The sequence below is a fragment of the Delphinus delphis genome, chromosome 3, assembly GCF_949987515.2.
Source record: "Delphinus delphis chromosome 3, mDelDel1.2, whole genome shotgun sequence".
Classification (NCBI taxonomy): domain Eukaryota; kingdom Metazoa; phylum Chordata; class Mammalia; order Artiodactyla; family Delphinidae; genus Delphinus; species Delphinus delphis.
The window spans coordinates 172698468-172716071 of record NC_082685.1 but is presented as its reverse complement, the minus strand read 5'-3'; the positions used below and the strand labels follow the sequence as shown (position 1 = coordinate 172716071).

At 54.1% G+C, this 17604-nt stretch overlaps 1 protein-coding gene across 1 annotated transcript in view; it reads left to right on the top strand.

Annotated features, from left to right (window-relative positions):
• The first annotated feature begins 6505 nt into the window (after positions 1–6505).
• The window catches only part of AHRR (aryl hydrocarbon receptor repressor), a 69915-nt gene continuing 58816 nt past the window's right edge, over positions 6506–17604 (top strand). The window contains exons 1-2 of the mRNA XM_069540616.1: positions 6506–6588; positions 15342–15414. Coding sequence (XP_069396717.1) covers positions 15353–15414 — 62 coding nt within the window. The 5' untranslated portion in view covers positions 6506–6588; positions 15342–15352. The remainder of the gene's footprint in view (positions 6589–15341; positions 15415–17604) is intronic.

Here is a 17604-nt window from a genome sequence, read left to right as displayed (position 1 = left end):
CAGTGATGTTGAGCATCTCTTCATGTGTTTATTGGCCATTCCTGTGTCTTTGGAGAAATGTCTGTTCGCATCCTTTGCCCATTTTTAAATTGGTTGTTCGTCTTTAATTGTTGAGTTGTAGGATCTGTTCATATGTTTTGGATATTAATCCCGTGTCAGATACATGATTTGGAATACTTTCTCCTATGATAGGTTGCCTTTTCACTTTACTGATAGTGTCCGTTGATGCACAAAGGTTTTAAATTTTGATGTAGTTTAATTGATCTTTTTTCCTTTCTTGCCTGTGCTTTTGGTGTTATATGCAAGAAAGCTTTGCCACATTCAGCCATGAAGCTTTTCGCCTATGTTTTCTTCTACGAGTTTTATGTCTACTTTAGGTCTTGGTCCCTTTTGCGGTAACTTTTGTATGTGGTGGTAGGTACGGGTCCAACTTCATTCTTTTCCAAGTGGATGTCCATTTCCCCACCATTTGTTGGAAAGACTGTCCTTTCCCCATTGAACGATCTTGGCACCCTTGTCAAACATCATTGACCATATGTGTGAGGATTTATTTCTGTGCTCTCTATTCTGTTCCGTTGGCCTATACTTACCCGGTTTATAGATAAAAAAGTGAAGGCCCAGAGAGGGCCCACAATTTGGCCGAGGTCACATGGTAAGTGGTGGTTAGGCTGGGATTCGGGTGAAGGGTGCCCTGGTCCTCGCCCTGTTCATGCAGAGGTGGGGAGCTCAGGGGGCGCATCTGACCCACCCACTCTTCCCACCAGATGACACTCCACACCAGCTGCGCTGGGCCTCACCTTGTTTATATAGGTTCATGCTAGCTGCCAGCAACTCAGGGAAGTTTTAAGATGGCAAAGGTCCCACTGAAATTGCCTTCAAACAGTGCAAAGAACCAGAGAGGGAAATACCTGCCCCAAAGACCCAGACAGGGCAAATTCCAGGGAAAAGCTGACAGTCCCCTAAGAGCCAGGGGAGGCTCAGAAGAGCAGTGGCAGCAGAAGGGGTTGAGGGGGACCCTACACAGCGGGGTGGAGGAGAGCTGAGGGACCCTGCAGAGCAAACCCCATCCCCCCAGAGCAGGAGGTCAGAGAAACCCACCACCTGAGATGGTGCCCACAGGTACCCACTGCCCAACAAGCCCACCACTCTGTCCATTTAGGGCAGTGCCTCCCTCTTGTATGAAGCTCAGGAAAGTTCACCTGACATTAGTAAAAGGGGCAAAGCAGGGACTAGAAGGAACATCTCAGAACCCCTGTCGTCTACAGCCAGTATCTCAGAGGTGACCAAAGACAAGGCATCCATTAAAAAAGTACCAACTCTATAAAAAAGAAATAACACAGAATGGAAATAACTCAGAAATCAAAGATAGAATATCTGGAAGGGAAAAAGTTACGAACAAAAACTGTAGGGAATAAAAATTCAAAACTGAAAAGGACCTTTTCCAGAGCTAACGTTGGTGAGGTGAGGTTTGGAGGACAGGGTGCAAAGAGGACCACCGGAGCCCAGGACAAGGAGGAAGCACAGGTGAGCTGGGGTGGACCTCAGATGCAGCAGGCAAAGTGGGTTCCACCCTGCAAGTCCTTGGTGGAGCCGTGGTCAGCTGAACAGGAGACAGTTTCTGAGAAACGTTCCTCCCATGTTCCTTTAACTGGGAAGTTCCTGGAGAATGTGCTCCAGCAACACAGAGGGAGTCACCCTAGAGGAGGCTGGGGTCGTGAGTGGGCAGTGCCTGGACGGACCATGCAGGTGGGGTGGGGGACTGAGACAGACTGACTCATAGAGCCTGCGGAAGGCTCATTCCACGGGGCCACCAAAGGATGTGGAGGACAAGGCAGGTTCAAAGAAAACCAGGCTAGTGAGTCATTGTTCAGTGGGGGCCGGGGTTGTGCATGAAAGGAAATAACTGTAGTAAGTTGGCCTCCTCCCTCCCCTCCCTCTCCCCTCCCTCTCCCCTCCCTCTCCCCCCCTCTCCCCTCCCTCTCCCCCCTCTCCCCTCCCTCTCCCCTCCCTTTCCCCTCCCTCTCCCCTCCCTCTCCCCTCCCTCTCCCCTCCCTCTCCCCTCCTTCCCCTCCCCGCCCCCTCTCCTCCCCTCCCCTCCCCCGTCTCCTCCCCTCCCCTCCCCCTCCTCCCCTCCCTCCCTCCCCTCCCCTCCCCTTCCCCCTCTTTCTCCTTACCCCCTTCTGCCCCTACAATGGCTGGTTCTGGGCTGTGAGACTGTAGCAGGTTAGGGTTAGAGATGAAATTTCCTGCGTCCTCTCCCCCCAGTAAACCCAAATGTCAGCTAGCCAGGGACGGTAGGGGTGGCCTCTGCCTTAAGCTGAAGGAAATGACAGGACAGATATTCAGGGAGGAGTTCCAGTCAGAAGGAACAGCACCTGCGAAGCCCCAGGAGCAGGCAGAGGAGAGGGCAGAGCCTGGAGGGTCTTGGCTACACCCTCTTCACAAGCACGGGGTCCTGTGGATCCTGACCCTGAAGGGAGCTCAGCTTCAGCACATGGGTGCCCCCAGGCCATGCCAGGCTCCCCTTCCAGGCCACAGCTCCCAGGGCCAGCTGCTTCCCTGGAAGGAGGGCACTGTCCCTCCCCTGCTCTGTGCTGCATGAGCCGTGAATGTGCAGGCAGCTGGGTTCCCACTGGACCCTCGAGTTGGCTGAGACCCTGAGGGTCTGCTGAGGGGTGGGACCTGCCCACCGCTCCTTGTTTCCTGCTGACAGGAGCCCCAGAGGAGGGGATGTCGGGAGCAGGGGGCCGTGTGGCCAGGCCGGGGTCTGCAGGGGCCTCAGGGTGACTGCTGGCACCAGGCAGGGGCGCTGGGAGGTGGAGGTGAGGGGTGGGGTCAGACCGGGTGGGGACCCTGGCTCTGCCCATCCCCTGAGGCACCTCACCTTCTCCCACTTCATCTACGACCCTTGCCAGCCGCCACAAGCAACGTCTCTGGTGTTCGGGAACAACCCCTGAATCGCGTTTATTGACTCAAATGTCCCTGTGCCAGCAGAGCTCCTGGTTCACTCTGCTTTGCCCGCGTCCCAGGCACCACCTGGCTCTAAGGCAGTCCTGGACCCCCAGCCACATCAGGGCCTTCTGGACGGGCATCCACTGGGTGGCCCCTGCCCTTTCCTGGGACCTCTGTCCTGGGGCCTCCTGGGAGTGAGCCTCTGGGGAGGCACCTGGAGCCCCCGCTGCTGGGCCCCTCTCCACCTGCAGGCGGGGACCCTGGGCCTCCCACGGACACTCCTGCAGATTCAAGGGTGCAGGTGCATGTCGGCCACCCTCACCTGGCGGCCTCGTCCTGCACCTCCCTGCCCCCACCCTGCTGCAGGCCAGGCGGGCTCCCCAAGCTGACAGACCTTGTATGATGGCAGCCTTCCCAGGAGTGGGAAGCCCTGCTTGGCTGTGCACACAACGGGAGGGGCCCTCAAGGGACGGCCCACAGAGACAAGGGCAGCAGCGGCTCTTGACAAAATGCTCCAGATCTTTCTCTGGCTTGCAGGCGAAGTGAGGTGGGGGAGAGAAAGCACAGACCAGAACAAGGACTGCCCGAGCAACACAGCTGTCCCCCCGGGGAACCGTGCGGCCTGACACCTGCGCCCGGCACCTGCAGGGTGACAGCACACCCCTCGGCTGGTGTGTCTGGGGGGGACAGGCGGGCAGAGCCAGATGGCCATTAAGCTCGTGTAGCTGTCACATCACTGAGCTCCCAGGACGGCCACGTCTGAGACACAGCCGTGGAGACACAGCGTGGGCAGTTGAGGGCCAGGGGGCACCTTCGGTGTTGTCTCTTTTCCAAGCCCTCTTTCCTGCCAGGTGTCAGCCACCCTCCCACCCTGGGAGGACAAACGATCCAGGAAAGAGGAATTTGTCCCCAGCTGGTCGGAAGTTTGGGCGGAGTGGGAGGACGCAGCAACACGGAGCCTACTTGCAGTTGGAGGTCCCGAGTGCAGAGAGGAGGGAGGTTCCGAGAAGGCCTCCCGAGCTGCAGCCCCAAAGGGGAAACACTGCGGTGCGGGGGTGGGTCAGGGTGGTCACGGTGGAGAAGAAAATAGGGGACGCCCAGGCGTACTCTGCAAACTGTTGTGTGTGTCTGCAGGATCTGTGTGAACAGGAAGTTCAGGGGGAAGTCGTGTCCAGCTGACCTCGTGGGAATGCTGCCTGGGGGGCCTGGAGTCACCCGCGTTCTGGTGGGAACAACACCCAAGGTCTCCCACAAAGGGGGCTTCACAGGCAAGGGTCATCCTTTTCGTGTCCAGTCCCAGTGACTGCCCCCAGGTCTACGGAGACTACAGGCTTCGGGGACAGGCACAGCCAAGGTGGGTTGGAGGGAAGGAGGGGGAGTGGACACGGGTTTCTCCTGCACCTCAGGCTGTGCGGCCTCACCTGCCGTTGTCCTGCCCCCGGAAGTGGCAGCAAGAAGCAAAGAGGCGTCTCGCTCAGGCTGGTTCCCGATGGGACTGGGTGGGTGGAGGTGACTGATGCCTAGGCAACAGGCTAGAACGGGTCCTCTGAGACACGTGGGCTCTGTCTTCCCATGCAGGGGACGCAGGCTCTGACTACAAAGCTTCAGATCCTCGGGGCACCCACCCAGGTGTCTCTGCCCAAATTCCTGGGTCTGAGGGTTCCCCTACAGGCCTGGACTTGACAGGGTGGACCCACCTTACCTCTGCCACTCCAAGATATGCCTTCCCAACGTCATACACATGCTTACTTATTTTTTTTAGCAAAAAGAAAGAAAAAAAACCCGACAAAATGGTACAAAAGCACGCCATGCTTCTTGCAAAATGGTCAAGAACGGTGGAAATTTTTAAAAAGTAAAAAATTAAAGTTCGCCTATAACCTGAGTTATTCACCCAGATTTTTTTCTGTGCATAATGCACTTTACAAAAATTGGATCAAGGTGCAACTGCTGATTTTAACTACTTAAAAAATACAGCAATACAGATGCATGTTGTTCCAGGTCAAAAAATAATACAAGATCATTCACTCAGCTGACACTTTTGAGCCCCTGTTCTGCAGTAGAAGCCCTGCTCTTCCTTGGATAGAGGTGAACAGAACAGACCTGGTGAGTTTACCTGTTAGACACAGGAGCAAAGAAACACCTGCTGTAATTTCAGGCAGGAATATGCCCTACAAAAGGCAGAACAGGGAGAGATGGACAGCGGTGGCCTTTGACTGAGGTGGATATCCTCTCTGAGAACACAGGATCAGAGAGTTAGCCCTGCGAGTATCTGGAAAAGAGCTTTCTCAGAGTGGGAGCAAGTGCAAAGGTCCTGAGGCACACACGCTGGTCTGTGAGGCTGGGGAAGGTAGCTGGGGCTTGGGTGGGGGCGGGATATTGCTCAGAGCCGGGCAGGTGCCAGGAATGACTTCCTTGGCTGCGACTGACTGTGGGGTGCGAGCGAGCGCTGGAGACCCCACAGGGCTGGCTGCGGTGGCGGTGGTCGGTGGGGCTTGGGTGGGGACATGGTTGGTGCTGAGGGGCTGCCTGGGGAACGCAAAGGGACTGGACATGAGGGGGCAATACAAGCCCCCACACCACCCCCGCCGGGGCAAGGATGGTGGCAGCAGTCGGGCGAGGTTTCCGGGGGGGCCCCTCAGACCTTGGGGCAGAAAGCCCAGGATGTGAGGCCAGGCTCACGGTGTGTCCCGGGGCGCTCCGGGACCAGACACACAGTCCGGGCCCCGTGAGGGAAGGGGAGCTTTCGAAGTCTGGACGTGTCCTCCAGGACGGAGGAGGGGAGGGGCCAGATGGTCCGCGTGGAGGAGGGGGAAGGAGCCGCCGGAGGGGTGGGAAGGGCCCCGCTGGCGGCCTGGCTGCTTCGAATCAGAAATGTCGGGATGAGACTTCCACGAGCTGCCCTGCGGCTCCAGGAAGGTGCAGGGTTAAAAGTATTACATTAATACTTTAAAACTGTAAAACCCTTTGATTTTAGCAACAACCTAATTGGAGCAGGCGGAGCAGGACCTGCTACGCTCACGTTACACATTCGGATCCGGGCGCCGGGACCCAGCCGCTAGGGCAGTCTGGGCCCCGCACCTTCGCCCCGCCGGCAGGTGCGCGCTCGGCCTCCGCGGGCGCAGGTGGAAGGGGGCGCGCGACTGCGGGCGAGGAACAGAGGGTCTGGGGCTCCCGCGGGGAGCACGGGGGCCTCGAGGGGCACAGGCACCCTGGAGCCGACAGACCCTTGGGTAGACCACGAGGACACGAGAGGCGCAGAGCGCGACCCCACCGTGGCGCACACAGATCCGGAGGACCACGGGGACGGGGGGGCGCAGGGCGGGACCCCACCGTGGTGCACAGAGATCCCGGGGACCACGGGGACGCAAGGGGCGCAGGGCAGGACCCCACCGTGGTGCACACAGACCCGGGGACCATTGGCCGGCCGGAGATGCGCGCGCGCGCCCCCTGCCGCCTCCCGGGCTCGGTCGTCTCCGGGGCGGGGCGGCTCGCGTGCCGGGGTGGGGCTGTCCTTCCGCGGCCACAGCCTCCGCCTGGTCCCCGAGATGCGAGCGCCGGCAGCCGCGCAGCCACAGCTCCCTGTCCCCGCGGACACCTCCCGCGGGCGCGCTTGAACCTCCGCGCCCCGCCGGTCGGGTAAGTGCGCTGGACGTGCTCCGCAGGTCCAACTCCGCGAGGGAGACCCTAGCGCAGGGCCATCTTCCCAAGGCTCCCGCACCCTCGGCCCCCCCATCCCCCTCTCCCCTCCAACCCCACTCACCCCATCCTCACGTCGCCAGGCCCTGGGGTCCAACGGGCAGCTTCTCACCTAAAACTAAAAACAGCGCTTTTGAGGAAAGCCAGTCCGCTTTCACTGCTTGCGGTCCCTCAGTTTCCCGGCCCGGGAGCGCCCGACCCCCGCGCTGGGGGAGCTGGGCTAACTGCCCTTTGCTCTGGGCACAGCTTCCTTCGGAACTGTTTTGGGCAGATGCTGGGGGGCGGGGGGGACTTTGAATTGGACTCCTGAGCCCTCTCCAGGGCAGCTGGTGAGGGGAGGCCCCCAGCCAGGAGGTCCCGGAGCTGGGGGTGCACAGCTCAGCCCCCTCCTTCGGGGCCAGGAGCGCCAGCCTTGGTTCACACACTCTGGAAGGGCGGAAGGCGCGTGTTCCAGGAATTCACTGGGTTTCAGTTAGTGGCACCAAGAAAGTTTTTTTCCCTAAAGTCTTATTTTGAGAGGTGGAAAATCCCAGATTGTGGACACTTTGTGAGAGGCACAGGCCCTCAACACTTCAGGGACCCGGTGTTGCTGCTGTGACTCCCCCCCCTCGGGGAGGGGGCTGCCCACAGGGCAGGTGACTAGCCAGGGTCAGAGGTCAGAGGCCTTGGGCAGTTTGCCCTTGGGCTCCTCGTCTGCTTCCTGGTTGGTCTGCCAGGCCCCCTTGGAAGCATCCAGTGGGTCTCCAGCTGTGGCCGCCCTGTGACTCACGCGGGGCCTCTGTGTGACCAGCCACAGGCTCCGGTCCTCGAGGGGCCGGGCGCAGAGGGGCTGCGCGAGTGTGTGCCCTGGGCATCTGCCCCCTTGCTCTGGGCACTCAACAGTGGTGAACGGGACTTCTCCCGGCCTGGTCAGCAGCCCAGCCCACCCAGGACACTCTCCAGGGGCCTCTGGCAGAGGCGGGCTTCTGACCGGCTGGCCTCCACCCAGCGTCCGCCATCAGGGCCTAGAGCCTGGCTTCTGTCAGCCTCCTGGGCCCACGCCCAGTCCCAGTGGAGGCCTCAGGACCCGCTCGTGGGCAGCCGAGCAGCCGGTGGGCAGCGTGGCCCTGACGGGGGCTGTGCCGCCTCCAGCAGCCGTGGCTGCAGGCTCCCTGTTTGCGGATGATGACTTCCAGGTGGATACCGGGCAGTCTGGGCCCCGACCGCGTGCGTTGTTTCCCTCTCAGTTCAGTCCCAGGGCGGTGCGGCCCTGTGGACGGGGCACGCATGCTGGGCGGGAGCTGAGGGCACCGCCACGTGGCGTGGGACGATCTTTTATGTTTGTTTTATGCTTACGTGTATTTCTGAAATGGTCAGCCATTATTTTTACCATAAAAGGTTCTTATAAAAGTTCAGATTTCTCTGAGAAACACAGTCGGCTCAGAGCTTCTGGGGGGCTGGCCCTCGTGCTGTCTCAGTGGCGCATTTCTGTGGGGAGTTTGGTCCAGTCCAATGAGGGCTTCATCTTTTTGAGGAAAGTGCACAGTATTTAGTAAAATGGAGCCGATATTTAGGATTCCTAGGGCAGGAATTGGCAGGAACTGGACCCCAAGCCACGGCTCTTCCAGGGGACAGCGGCTGGCCCCCTTGATTTCTCCCCCACCCCCGAAGGGGTACCTGGAGGGTGTTTATCTGCCCTGGTGCTTTTCGCCATAGCCCGTGTGTTTAGGCCCCTTCCACCAGGGAGGACGGGCCTTGTGGGCCAGCTGGCAGGCCACGTGCGCGGCTGGGGAGGGCCCGCACCCAGGAGCCTGGACCCCGTCTCGGCTCCTGCTGTGGGGAGGGGGTCTTGGCTGGAGGAAAGTGAGGGGCCAGCTCTGCCCCGCAAAGTGCCTCCGACCCCTGCTCGTCTTCCCTGTCGCCTCCAGCCCGCACCACCCCTGCTCTGAGCTCGGACTCACTCAGGGAACGGTGGTGCTGGGATGGGCCTCCTGGGGCTGGGGCAGGTCAGCCAGCCTCCTCACCTTTGATCTTGAGGGGCGTCTGGCCCCTCTCGTGTGTGGGGAAGCATCCCTGACCGGTTTCCCCCCAGGCTGGGGCCAGGCCTGGGTCCGGCTCCGGCCTCTCCTGCAGCTCAGATGGGATGACCTTGCCCGCCGGGGTCCAGCTTCCCAGAGAAGCGCAGGCCTGGTGGCCGTGGCTCAGGCAGAGACTAGAAGGCTGGACCCTTCCGAAGCATCCGTCCGCCCATTCCTGCTCCAGCCTGCGGCCACCGGGGCCCTATCCGCGCCCACCCACCCCAGCCCATCTCTCCAGAGCTCTCCTGTCTCCTCTGCCGCGTCATCCGCCGCAGCTTAAAAACCAGCATTTGACCCCCAAGGCCCCGCAGCTGCCGCCCATCCCCGCCTCTGCTCTCACGATGCCCCACAGGCGCTCCTAGTCCCGCTGCACGGTTCTCTCCTGCCACTCCAGACATTTAATTTATATTTATATACAAATTTGTGTTCTTTGTTTTTGGTGAGGTGAAATTCACACTACATAAAATTAACCATATAAAAATTGAAGGTTCAGTGGTATTTATTGAGTGTATTGCCACAGTTGTGCAACTACCACCTCTAATTCCAAAACATTTTCTTCGTCCCGAACGGAAACTCTATACCCTTTAAGCAGTCACTCCCCATTCCTTTTTCCTCCAGCCCCTGGCAACCATTCACCTACTTTCTGTCTCTGTGGGTTTGCCTGTTCTGGACATTCCATATAAATGCAATCAATATGTGTCCTTCTGGGTCTGCCTTCGTTTTCACATAGCATGGTGTTTTCAAGCTTCACGTGTGTTGTAGGGGCATCAGGGCTTCGTTCCTTCCTATGGCTGAGTAATAGTCCCCTGTGTGGATGGACCACATTTTGTTTATCCATTCATCAGTCGATGGGCATTTAGGTTGCTTCTGCTTTTTGGCTCTTGTGAGTAAAGATGCTGTGAGTATTTGTGTGCCAGATTGTGTTTGAACATATGTTTTCAGTTCTCTCGGGCATATACGTAGGAGTGGAATTGCTGGGTCGTGTAGTGACCCTATGTTTAACTTTTTGAGGAAAGACTAAACTGTTTTCTACAGGAGCTGTGCCATTTTTCATCCCCACCAGCACGGCACAAGGGTCCCAGTTTCTCCACAATCTCACCAACCCTTGATATTTTCCTTTTTTTTTTCTTTTTTTAAAAAAATATTATGGCCATTGCCGTGGGTATGAAGTGGTATCTCATTGTGGGTTTGATTTACATTTCCTTAGTGACTAATGATGTTGAGCATCTTTTCATGTGCTTGTTAACCATTTGTGTGTTTTTTGGGGGAGAAAGGTCTATTCAAGTCCTTTGCTCATTTTTAATTAGGTTGTTTGTCTTTTTGTTGTTGAGTTTTAAGAGTTCTTTGTGTAGTTTGTATACCAGACCTGTATCAGATATATGATTTGCAAATATTTTCTCCCATCCGTGAGTTGTCTCTTCACTTTCTTGATAGTGTCCTTTGAAGCCCAAGTTTTCAATTTTGATGGGGTTCAATTTATCTCGTTTTTCTTTTCTTCCTGTGCTTTTGGTGACGTATCTAAGAATCCATTGGCAAATGTAAGGTCATGAAGATAGAGCCCTATGTTTTCTTGTAGCTCCTACACTTAGGTCTTTAACTAACTTTGGTTAATTTTTGTAAAGGGTGTGAGGTAGGGGTCCAGCTTCACTCTTTGGTATTGGATGTCCATTTGTGCCAGCACCTTTTGGTGAAGAGACTGTTCTTTCCCCATTGAATGGCTTTGTTGAAAATCAGTTGACCACATTATGTTTATTCTTGTGCCGCATTTCTCTTTTTTCAATGCTTTTTTAAAAATTTTATTTATTTAGTTTTGGCTGCGTTGGGTCTTCATTGCTGCATGTGGGCTTTCTCTAGTTGCAGTGGGCGGGGACTACTCTTCATTGCGGTGCGTGGCCTTCTCATTGGGGTGGCTTCTCTCATTGCAGAGCATGGGCTCTAGGTGCATGGGCTTCAGTAGTTGTGGCACGTGGGCTCAGTAGCTGTGCCTCACGGGCCCTAGAGCACAGGCTCAGTGGCTGTGGCGCACGGGCTTAGTTGCTCTGCAGCACGTGGGATCTTCCCAGACCAGGGCTCTAACCTGTGTCCCCTGCCTTGGCAGGGGGATTCTTAACTACTGCGCCACCAGGGAAGCCCTCAATGCTTTTTAAAAACCTTTTTATTATGAAAATTTTCAAATCTTTTACAAAAGTGGAGAGAATTTTATAATGAGTCCAATTTATTCATCGAGTATCATAGATGGTCAGCTGTCAATATTGGCTGATTCAGTGTCATGTAAACCCCACCCTGCTCTGCACATCACACAGAAACAAATCGCTGATGTGTCATCCTTTCACAGGTGTTAGCATGTATCTCTAAAACGTGTGAACTTTAAAAATCAGCTTTTTATGTTTTTTACTTAATTTTTTGTTTGAATTGAGAGACTTTAATTCATATAAAGAAGTATTAACAACAGCAGGAGAGCTCGGAAGGGTACTCAGGGCTGCGGGGGTGCCGAGAGGGCTTGCCTGTATGTAGGGGTTCAGGCTCTGGGCTGGCGGAGATGTTTCGCTGGGCTTCCCAGCCTCCGTAAGAGGTGGGCAGGAACAAGAAGACACGGGGGACGCACGGGACCCAGAAGCCCCTCACTCTGCGCTCGCTACAGAGGAGAAAAGCTCGAAGGGTCCAGCCCATCCGTGCAGAGCAAGCCCGACGGGAACCGATACACCGCTTCCCAGTGGCGTGCCACCACCTCCCATTCCTGGCCTTCGTGCTGTGGTTGCCAAACCTTGACATCTGCATAGGTTATAAACCCCACAACACATTGTTGTCATTGTTGTTGAAACAGTCAATTATTTTTTAGAGATAGTTAGATAGTAGGAAGGAGCCTTGCATTCTTACCCATGCAGTTACCACTTCCTGTGCTTTCTGTTCCATTTTGTGGATCCCCGTTACCATCTGGTATCATTTTCCTTTGGCCTGAAGACACTCTTTCACATTTCTTATAGTGTGGGTCAGCTGGCAATGAATTCTTTCAGCTTTTTTATGTCTGAAAAAGTCTTCATTTAGCCTTAATTTTTGAAAGATATTTTCACAGGGTTTAGAATTCTTGTTTCAGGTTTTCTCTTGCAGTGCTTTAAAGATGCTGCTCCGCTGTCCCCTCGGGTACACGTTCCTCAGGAGACATCTGCTGCCATACTATCTCTGTTTCTTTGTACCCAATGCTATTTTCTCTGGTGGCGTTTAAGATTATTCTGTTTATCTCTGGTTATGAGTCATTTGATTATGATGTGCCTGGTGTAGTTTTCTTCCTGTTTCTTGTGCTTGGGGTTCATTGACGTCTTGAATCTGTAGGTTTATAGTTTTCATTGTTTGGACAAATTTCTGCTATTATTACTTAAATGTTTTCTGTCACCTCTATTACTCTCCTGTTCTTTAGGGCCCCAGTTACACATATTCAACCTATTGAAATACCTAAATATTTAATTTTTATTTTGGTGCTGTTGTAAACGGTATGGTTCTTAAAAAATGTGTATTCCAGTTGTTCATGGCTAGTGTATAGAAACACAATTGACTTTTTTATATTGTCCGTTTTCCCTGTGACCTTGCTGGACTCAATTATTATAAGTTATAAAAGATTTGTCTTAGCCAAATTTTGGAATTTTCTGTATGTACCATCCTGTTGTCTGTGAACATTAAGGGGAATGGTGATAGAGGACATCTTTGTCTTATTCGTGATCTCTGGGGATGTATACAGTCTTTCACTGTTAGGTGTGATGTCAGCTGTAGGTTTTTTTGGTAGATGTCCTTTATCAGGTTAATTAAGTTCCTTTCTATTCCTAGTTTGATGAGAGGTTTTTTTTATTCTTATGCATGGATTTGGATTTTGTCAAATGCACTTTATGTATGTTGAGGTGACCGTATATCTTTTTCTTTTATCTATTAATAAAGTGAATTATACTGGTCAATTTCTGGATGGCGAATCAGGCTTGAATTCCTTGAGCGAACCCCATTTGTGATGTGTTGTGCTCTTTATATATTGTTGGATCCCGTTTGCTAACATCTAATTGAAGATTTTTGTGCCTATGTTCATGAGGGATTTTTGACCGTCGTTTTCTCAAAATGTCTTTGGTTTTGGTATCAGGGTAACGCTGAACTTGCAAGTGAGTTGGCAATTTTTAATTTAATTTTTGGTTTTCTGCAAACAATTGGTATTATTTCTTCCTTAAATCGGTAGAATTTACCAGTGAATCCATCTGGGCCTTTGCTTTTGTTTGTTGTTGTTGGAATAAATACAGGGCTAAACAGGTTATCTGTTTTTTCTTGAGTGAGCTTGGTAGTGTATGTCACTCAAGAAATTGGTCCATTTCAACTAAATTGTTTAATTGTTTCATCTAAATTTGTGGAGATATTATTTTAGTCTGCCTGGGCTGCCGTAACAAAATACCACAGACTGGGTGGCTTAACCAACACCTAAAAACAATGAAAATCTACTTCTCGCAGTTCTGGAGGCTGGGAAGCCCGAGATCAAGGTGCCGCTGATTGGTTTCTGATGAGAGCTTGCACACGGTGAAGACAGAGCTCTCCTCTCTCTTCTGCTTCTTATAAGGGCAACACTTCCATCAGATCAGGGTTCCACCTATATGACCTCATTTCACCTTAATCACCTCCTTAAAGATCCATCTGCAATACAGTCAAATGGGGGATTAGGGCTTGAACATATGAATTTGGTGGGCACACAGCTAAGTTCATGGCGGTGTTCTCTTATTTTCCTTCTAATGTCTGTGGGGTCTGTAGTGATGTCCCTTCTTTTATTCATGATACTAGTAATTCATATCTCCTCTATTTCTTGATCAGTCTGGCAAGAAGTTTATCAATTTTGTTGATCTTTTCAAAGAACCAACTCTTGGTTTTGTTGATTTTTCTGTATTTCCATTTTAAGTTTCATCGATTTTTCCTCTTTATTATTTCCACCTTTCTGCTTGATTTGGACGTGTTTTCTCTTCTTCTGATTACTTAAAGTGGAAGCTTGGATTACTTATTTGAAACGTTTAATTTTTTTCTAATGTAAACATTTAATGTTATCCGTGTCTGTCAAAGTACTGCTCGTCTGTATCCCACTGAGTTTGATATGCTGTATATGTTCATTTTCATTCAGTTCAAAATACGTCTAAATTTCTTTGAGACTTTCTCTTTGACCCATGGTTATTTAGAAATGGGTTGCTTACCAGATAGTTGGGAATTTTCCATATATCTTTCTAGTTTAATTCCATTATTGTTAGAGAACATACTTTGTATTTTTATTCTTTTAAGTTTGTTGAGGATTGTTGTAAGTTCAAGAATATGGTCTATCTTGATGAATGTTCCATGTACGAAGAACGTGTATTCTGCTGCTGTTGGCTGGAGTAGTCTCTATATTTCAATTAGTCTACATCTGTTGTTTGGATATTCTCTTTCCTTTGTGATTTTCTGTTTGTTTGCTCTATTGATTACTCAGAGAGGAATGTTGACGTTACTAATGAATTATCTTTTCAGTTTTTGCTTCCTGTATTTCAAAGCTGTGGTGATGCATTCTCATTTAGCATTGCTACGTCTTCTTGGGAAACTGGCGCCTTTATTCTTTTATAACATCCCGCTTTGCCCCTGGTAATATTCCTTTGTCTGGTACTCACACTGCTACTCCAGCTGTACTTTTGATTAGTGTATCTTTTATGATCCATTTACTTTACCTACTTATGTCAGTAGTCAAAGTGTGTTTCTTAGACTTAAAGTGGATCCAGGACATGTTCCCAGTATTTTCGCTGCACTTTCTGGACAGGGTGGAAGTCGTGTGTTTGACTCTGCTTCCTCTTCCAGGTAGTACACACTTGAGGCCAGGGGAGGGCTCCTAACCTCCTCTCTGGGTCAGCTGGCCCAGAGCCTGGTGTGGAGGGGTCACCGGTCTGCAGGATGTTTGTGACGGCTCAGACATCCTCACTGCACGGGAAAATCAAGATTCTGATGCACTCCCTGAGGTGATGGGCGAGCTGACCAGCCTCAGGGCACAGACACCGACTGCAGTGTCCACACTGCTGGTGGAGGCCAGCAGGCATGGCCAGCTGGGCTCAGTGCGGCCGTGAGTTAGTGGCCAAAGTGGAAGCCCAGCACTGTGGAGTGGAGAGAGATTTTAGTAGAAGAGAGGAAGCCTGTGTGCCTAGAAATACAGGCCGTAGGGGAGGAGTGGGAGGGGCAGCGTGGCCGCAGGCGGCACTGGGATAGCCTGCCTGCCCGCGCCCTGACCCAGCACACGGGTGCCCACTGCGGAGTGCTCCTGTTTTCTGACGCCTCAGGGTGTTTACCTGCCGGAAGCTTTCCCGGCACAGGGCTGTCTCACGAGTGTGGTGACAGGACTGCGTCCTCTGGCTAGGCTGGCGGCCGCAAGGCGGCCCATCGAAGGGGAGACGTCATGAGCCGGCTTCAACCTTGGGCTGAGGAGGGGACGGTTCACCCCCGCACCCCACCCCCGTGCCGGACATGCCCTCGGGCATCTCGCTCAGCCAGCGCTGGGGGAGGACAGCGCGCCGGGCCTCCGCTGCTGCTCTCGCCGCCTCGGTGGTTTGGGGGGTATGGGGGCACTGAGGTCTCTTCAGTGTGACCAACTTGATGCCCCTTTTTCCTTAGGGCCCAAGACGATGATTCCGCCGGGGGAGTGCCTGTATGCCGGGAGGAAAAGAAGGAAGCCCGTTCAGAAACAGTAAAGTATCTGTCTTCTGGTTTTGCTGACTGCTACCGATGGAGGGGAGGCTTTTGTGTGTTCATTGAAAAAAGTGCATTTTAGAAACAAAGTGAGTGAGGCGAGGTTTCGGTCAAGCCTTACTGAGGGTGCGGGGACCCGCAGGACCAGCGGGGGCCGGGCAGGGGACACTCTTGGTGCTCGGGAGCGCAGGTGGGACCCTGGGCCGCCTTCCCAGCCCCGACTGGACGCTGAGGTCTGGCCCAGGGCGCCCCTCCCCCGCCCTGGTAAGACCCGTCCTCGTCCTTGGCTGCGTGCACCGCAGTGCCTCTGGGCTTCACCCCAAGCGAAAGGAGGCTGGGGCTCGGCCTGGGGCGTCCGGGAGGCGGAGTGGGGTGGGGGCAGGGAACCCCAGGCACGGCCCCGGGACACAGCACCACGCTCACATCCCCCACCTGCCCGTGGCTGGCCAGTGGGGCTCGGGGCCATGAAGCGGGTGGCCTGCAGTCATGGAACTGGTCTGCAGAGAGTGGCTCCTAGAGCCCAGGGCTGCGTCCGTCCTGGGACAGGTCCTGCGGTGTGTCCACTGTGGCTGGGGCTCTGTGTGTGTGTGTGTGTGTGTGTGTGTGTGTGTGTGAGCCTCTGTGTGTGTGTAATACAGATGTGTGAATGTGTGATGTAGCTTTATGTGGGTAACACAGCCCTGTCTGGGTGTGTGTGTGTGTGTGTGTGTGTGTGTGCACCTGCAGTAGTGTCTATGTGGGGATCTGGGTTTCTGGGACCCAGGCCACCCTCCGGGCCCCCAGGGGCTGCAGGACCCCATGAGAGGTCGACAGGAATGCGGGCACCTCCAGTCCCAAGGATGGGTGTCAAAGGCTGGTGAGGCTGGACTTTGGAAACTGGCTGTCACCTGAGTCACTTGTGTGGCCACTGTGGGCCTTGGGATGGAGCCAGGGTGCTGGGGGAAGTGTTCAGCCTGGTCTGCAGGTGAGAGGGGGCAGGTGTGGGGGGCAGAGCTATGCACTAGAAGGAGGTGATGCGGGGGGCCTATGTCCTGAGCTCATTTGTTCTGGTGAGAACATTTGTCACCTTAAATAAGGAAAGAAGTACCTGGAGAGGCAGCTGTGCACACCGGGATCTGGGGGGCTGTGCACACCGGGATCTGGGGGGCTGTGTACACCGGGATCTGGGGGGCTGTGTACACCGGGATCTGGGGGGCTGGGAGCAGTAACGCACAAATCAGCAAGCACGGTGTGCAGCACAGGAGCTCCTTGCCTCTGTGCACAAGGGGCCACGGCCGTGCACCTTCGACATTGCTCCTCATGGATTCCTTGTTCAGCTGTGCGGGGCGTGCCGTGATGTGTCGTCACCAGCCCTCCGCCAGCGTCCGTTCCGACTGGCTTACAGGCGCCGCTGTGCTGAGAGCCTTCGTGCCTGGCGTTGGACTCGTGCTCGTCGTCGGAGAGGCACCGCCGTGGCTGTGTGCTGGCCGTTCCCTCGCGGGCCCGAGCAGGCTTGTTAACTGTTTGCTGTGAAAGTGGTGGATTGCTCGGCTTTGACAAACCCTGCGCCCGCAGCCCCTGCCTGGCCCCTTCTGCGTCACCCTCACAGACTTGGGCTCAGTGATGCATACAGAGGCTCGCGCTGCCTGCCATGCTGTGAGCAGTGAGTTTCCTGTCCTTGACCGTGGAGGCTCACGCCTTCTGCCAGGATCTGTGGACAGCAGCAGGTAAATCAAGGCCAGACCCAACAGGCATATGCATTCTTGCAGGTGGGATTGCCCAGGCCAAGAGTGTGGCATTTGTGATTTCATAGGTGTCGCCAAACTGGCCAGCACTGGAGGCGTGCCCTACCGGGCACACGGTGTGCCTCAGACTTTGGTGAATTTGCGTGTCCTTCTCATACGTGAGGCGTAGCAGCCACTGTATTTCTTTTTCTGTGAACTGTCTGTGTTGACAACTTTTGATAATTTTTCTATTGTATTGTTTATGGTTTTTTGTTTTTGTTTTTTTTTTTTTTTTTGCGGTACGCGGGCCTCTCACTGCTGTGGCCTCTCCCGTTGCGGAGCACAGGCTCCGGACGCGCAAGCTCAGCGGCCATGGCTCACGGGCCCAGCCGCTCCGCGGCATGTGGGATCCTCCCGGGCCGGGGCACGAGCCCGCGTCCCCTGCATCGGCAGGCGGACTGTCAAGCACTGCGCCACGAGGGAAG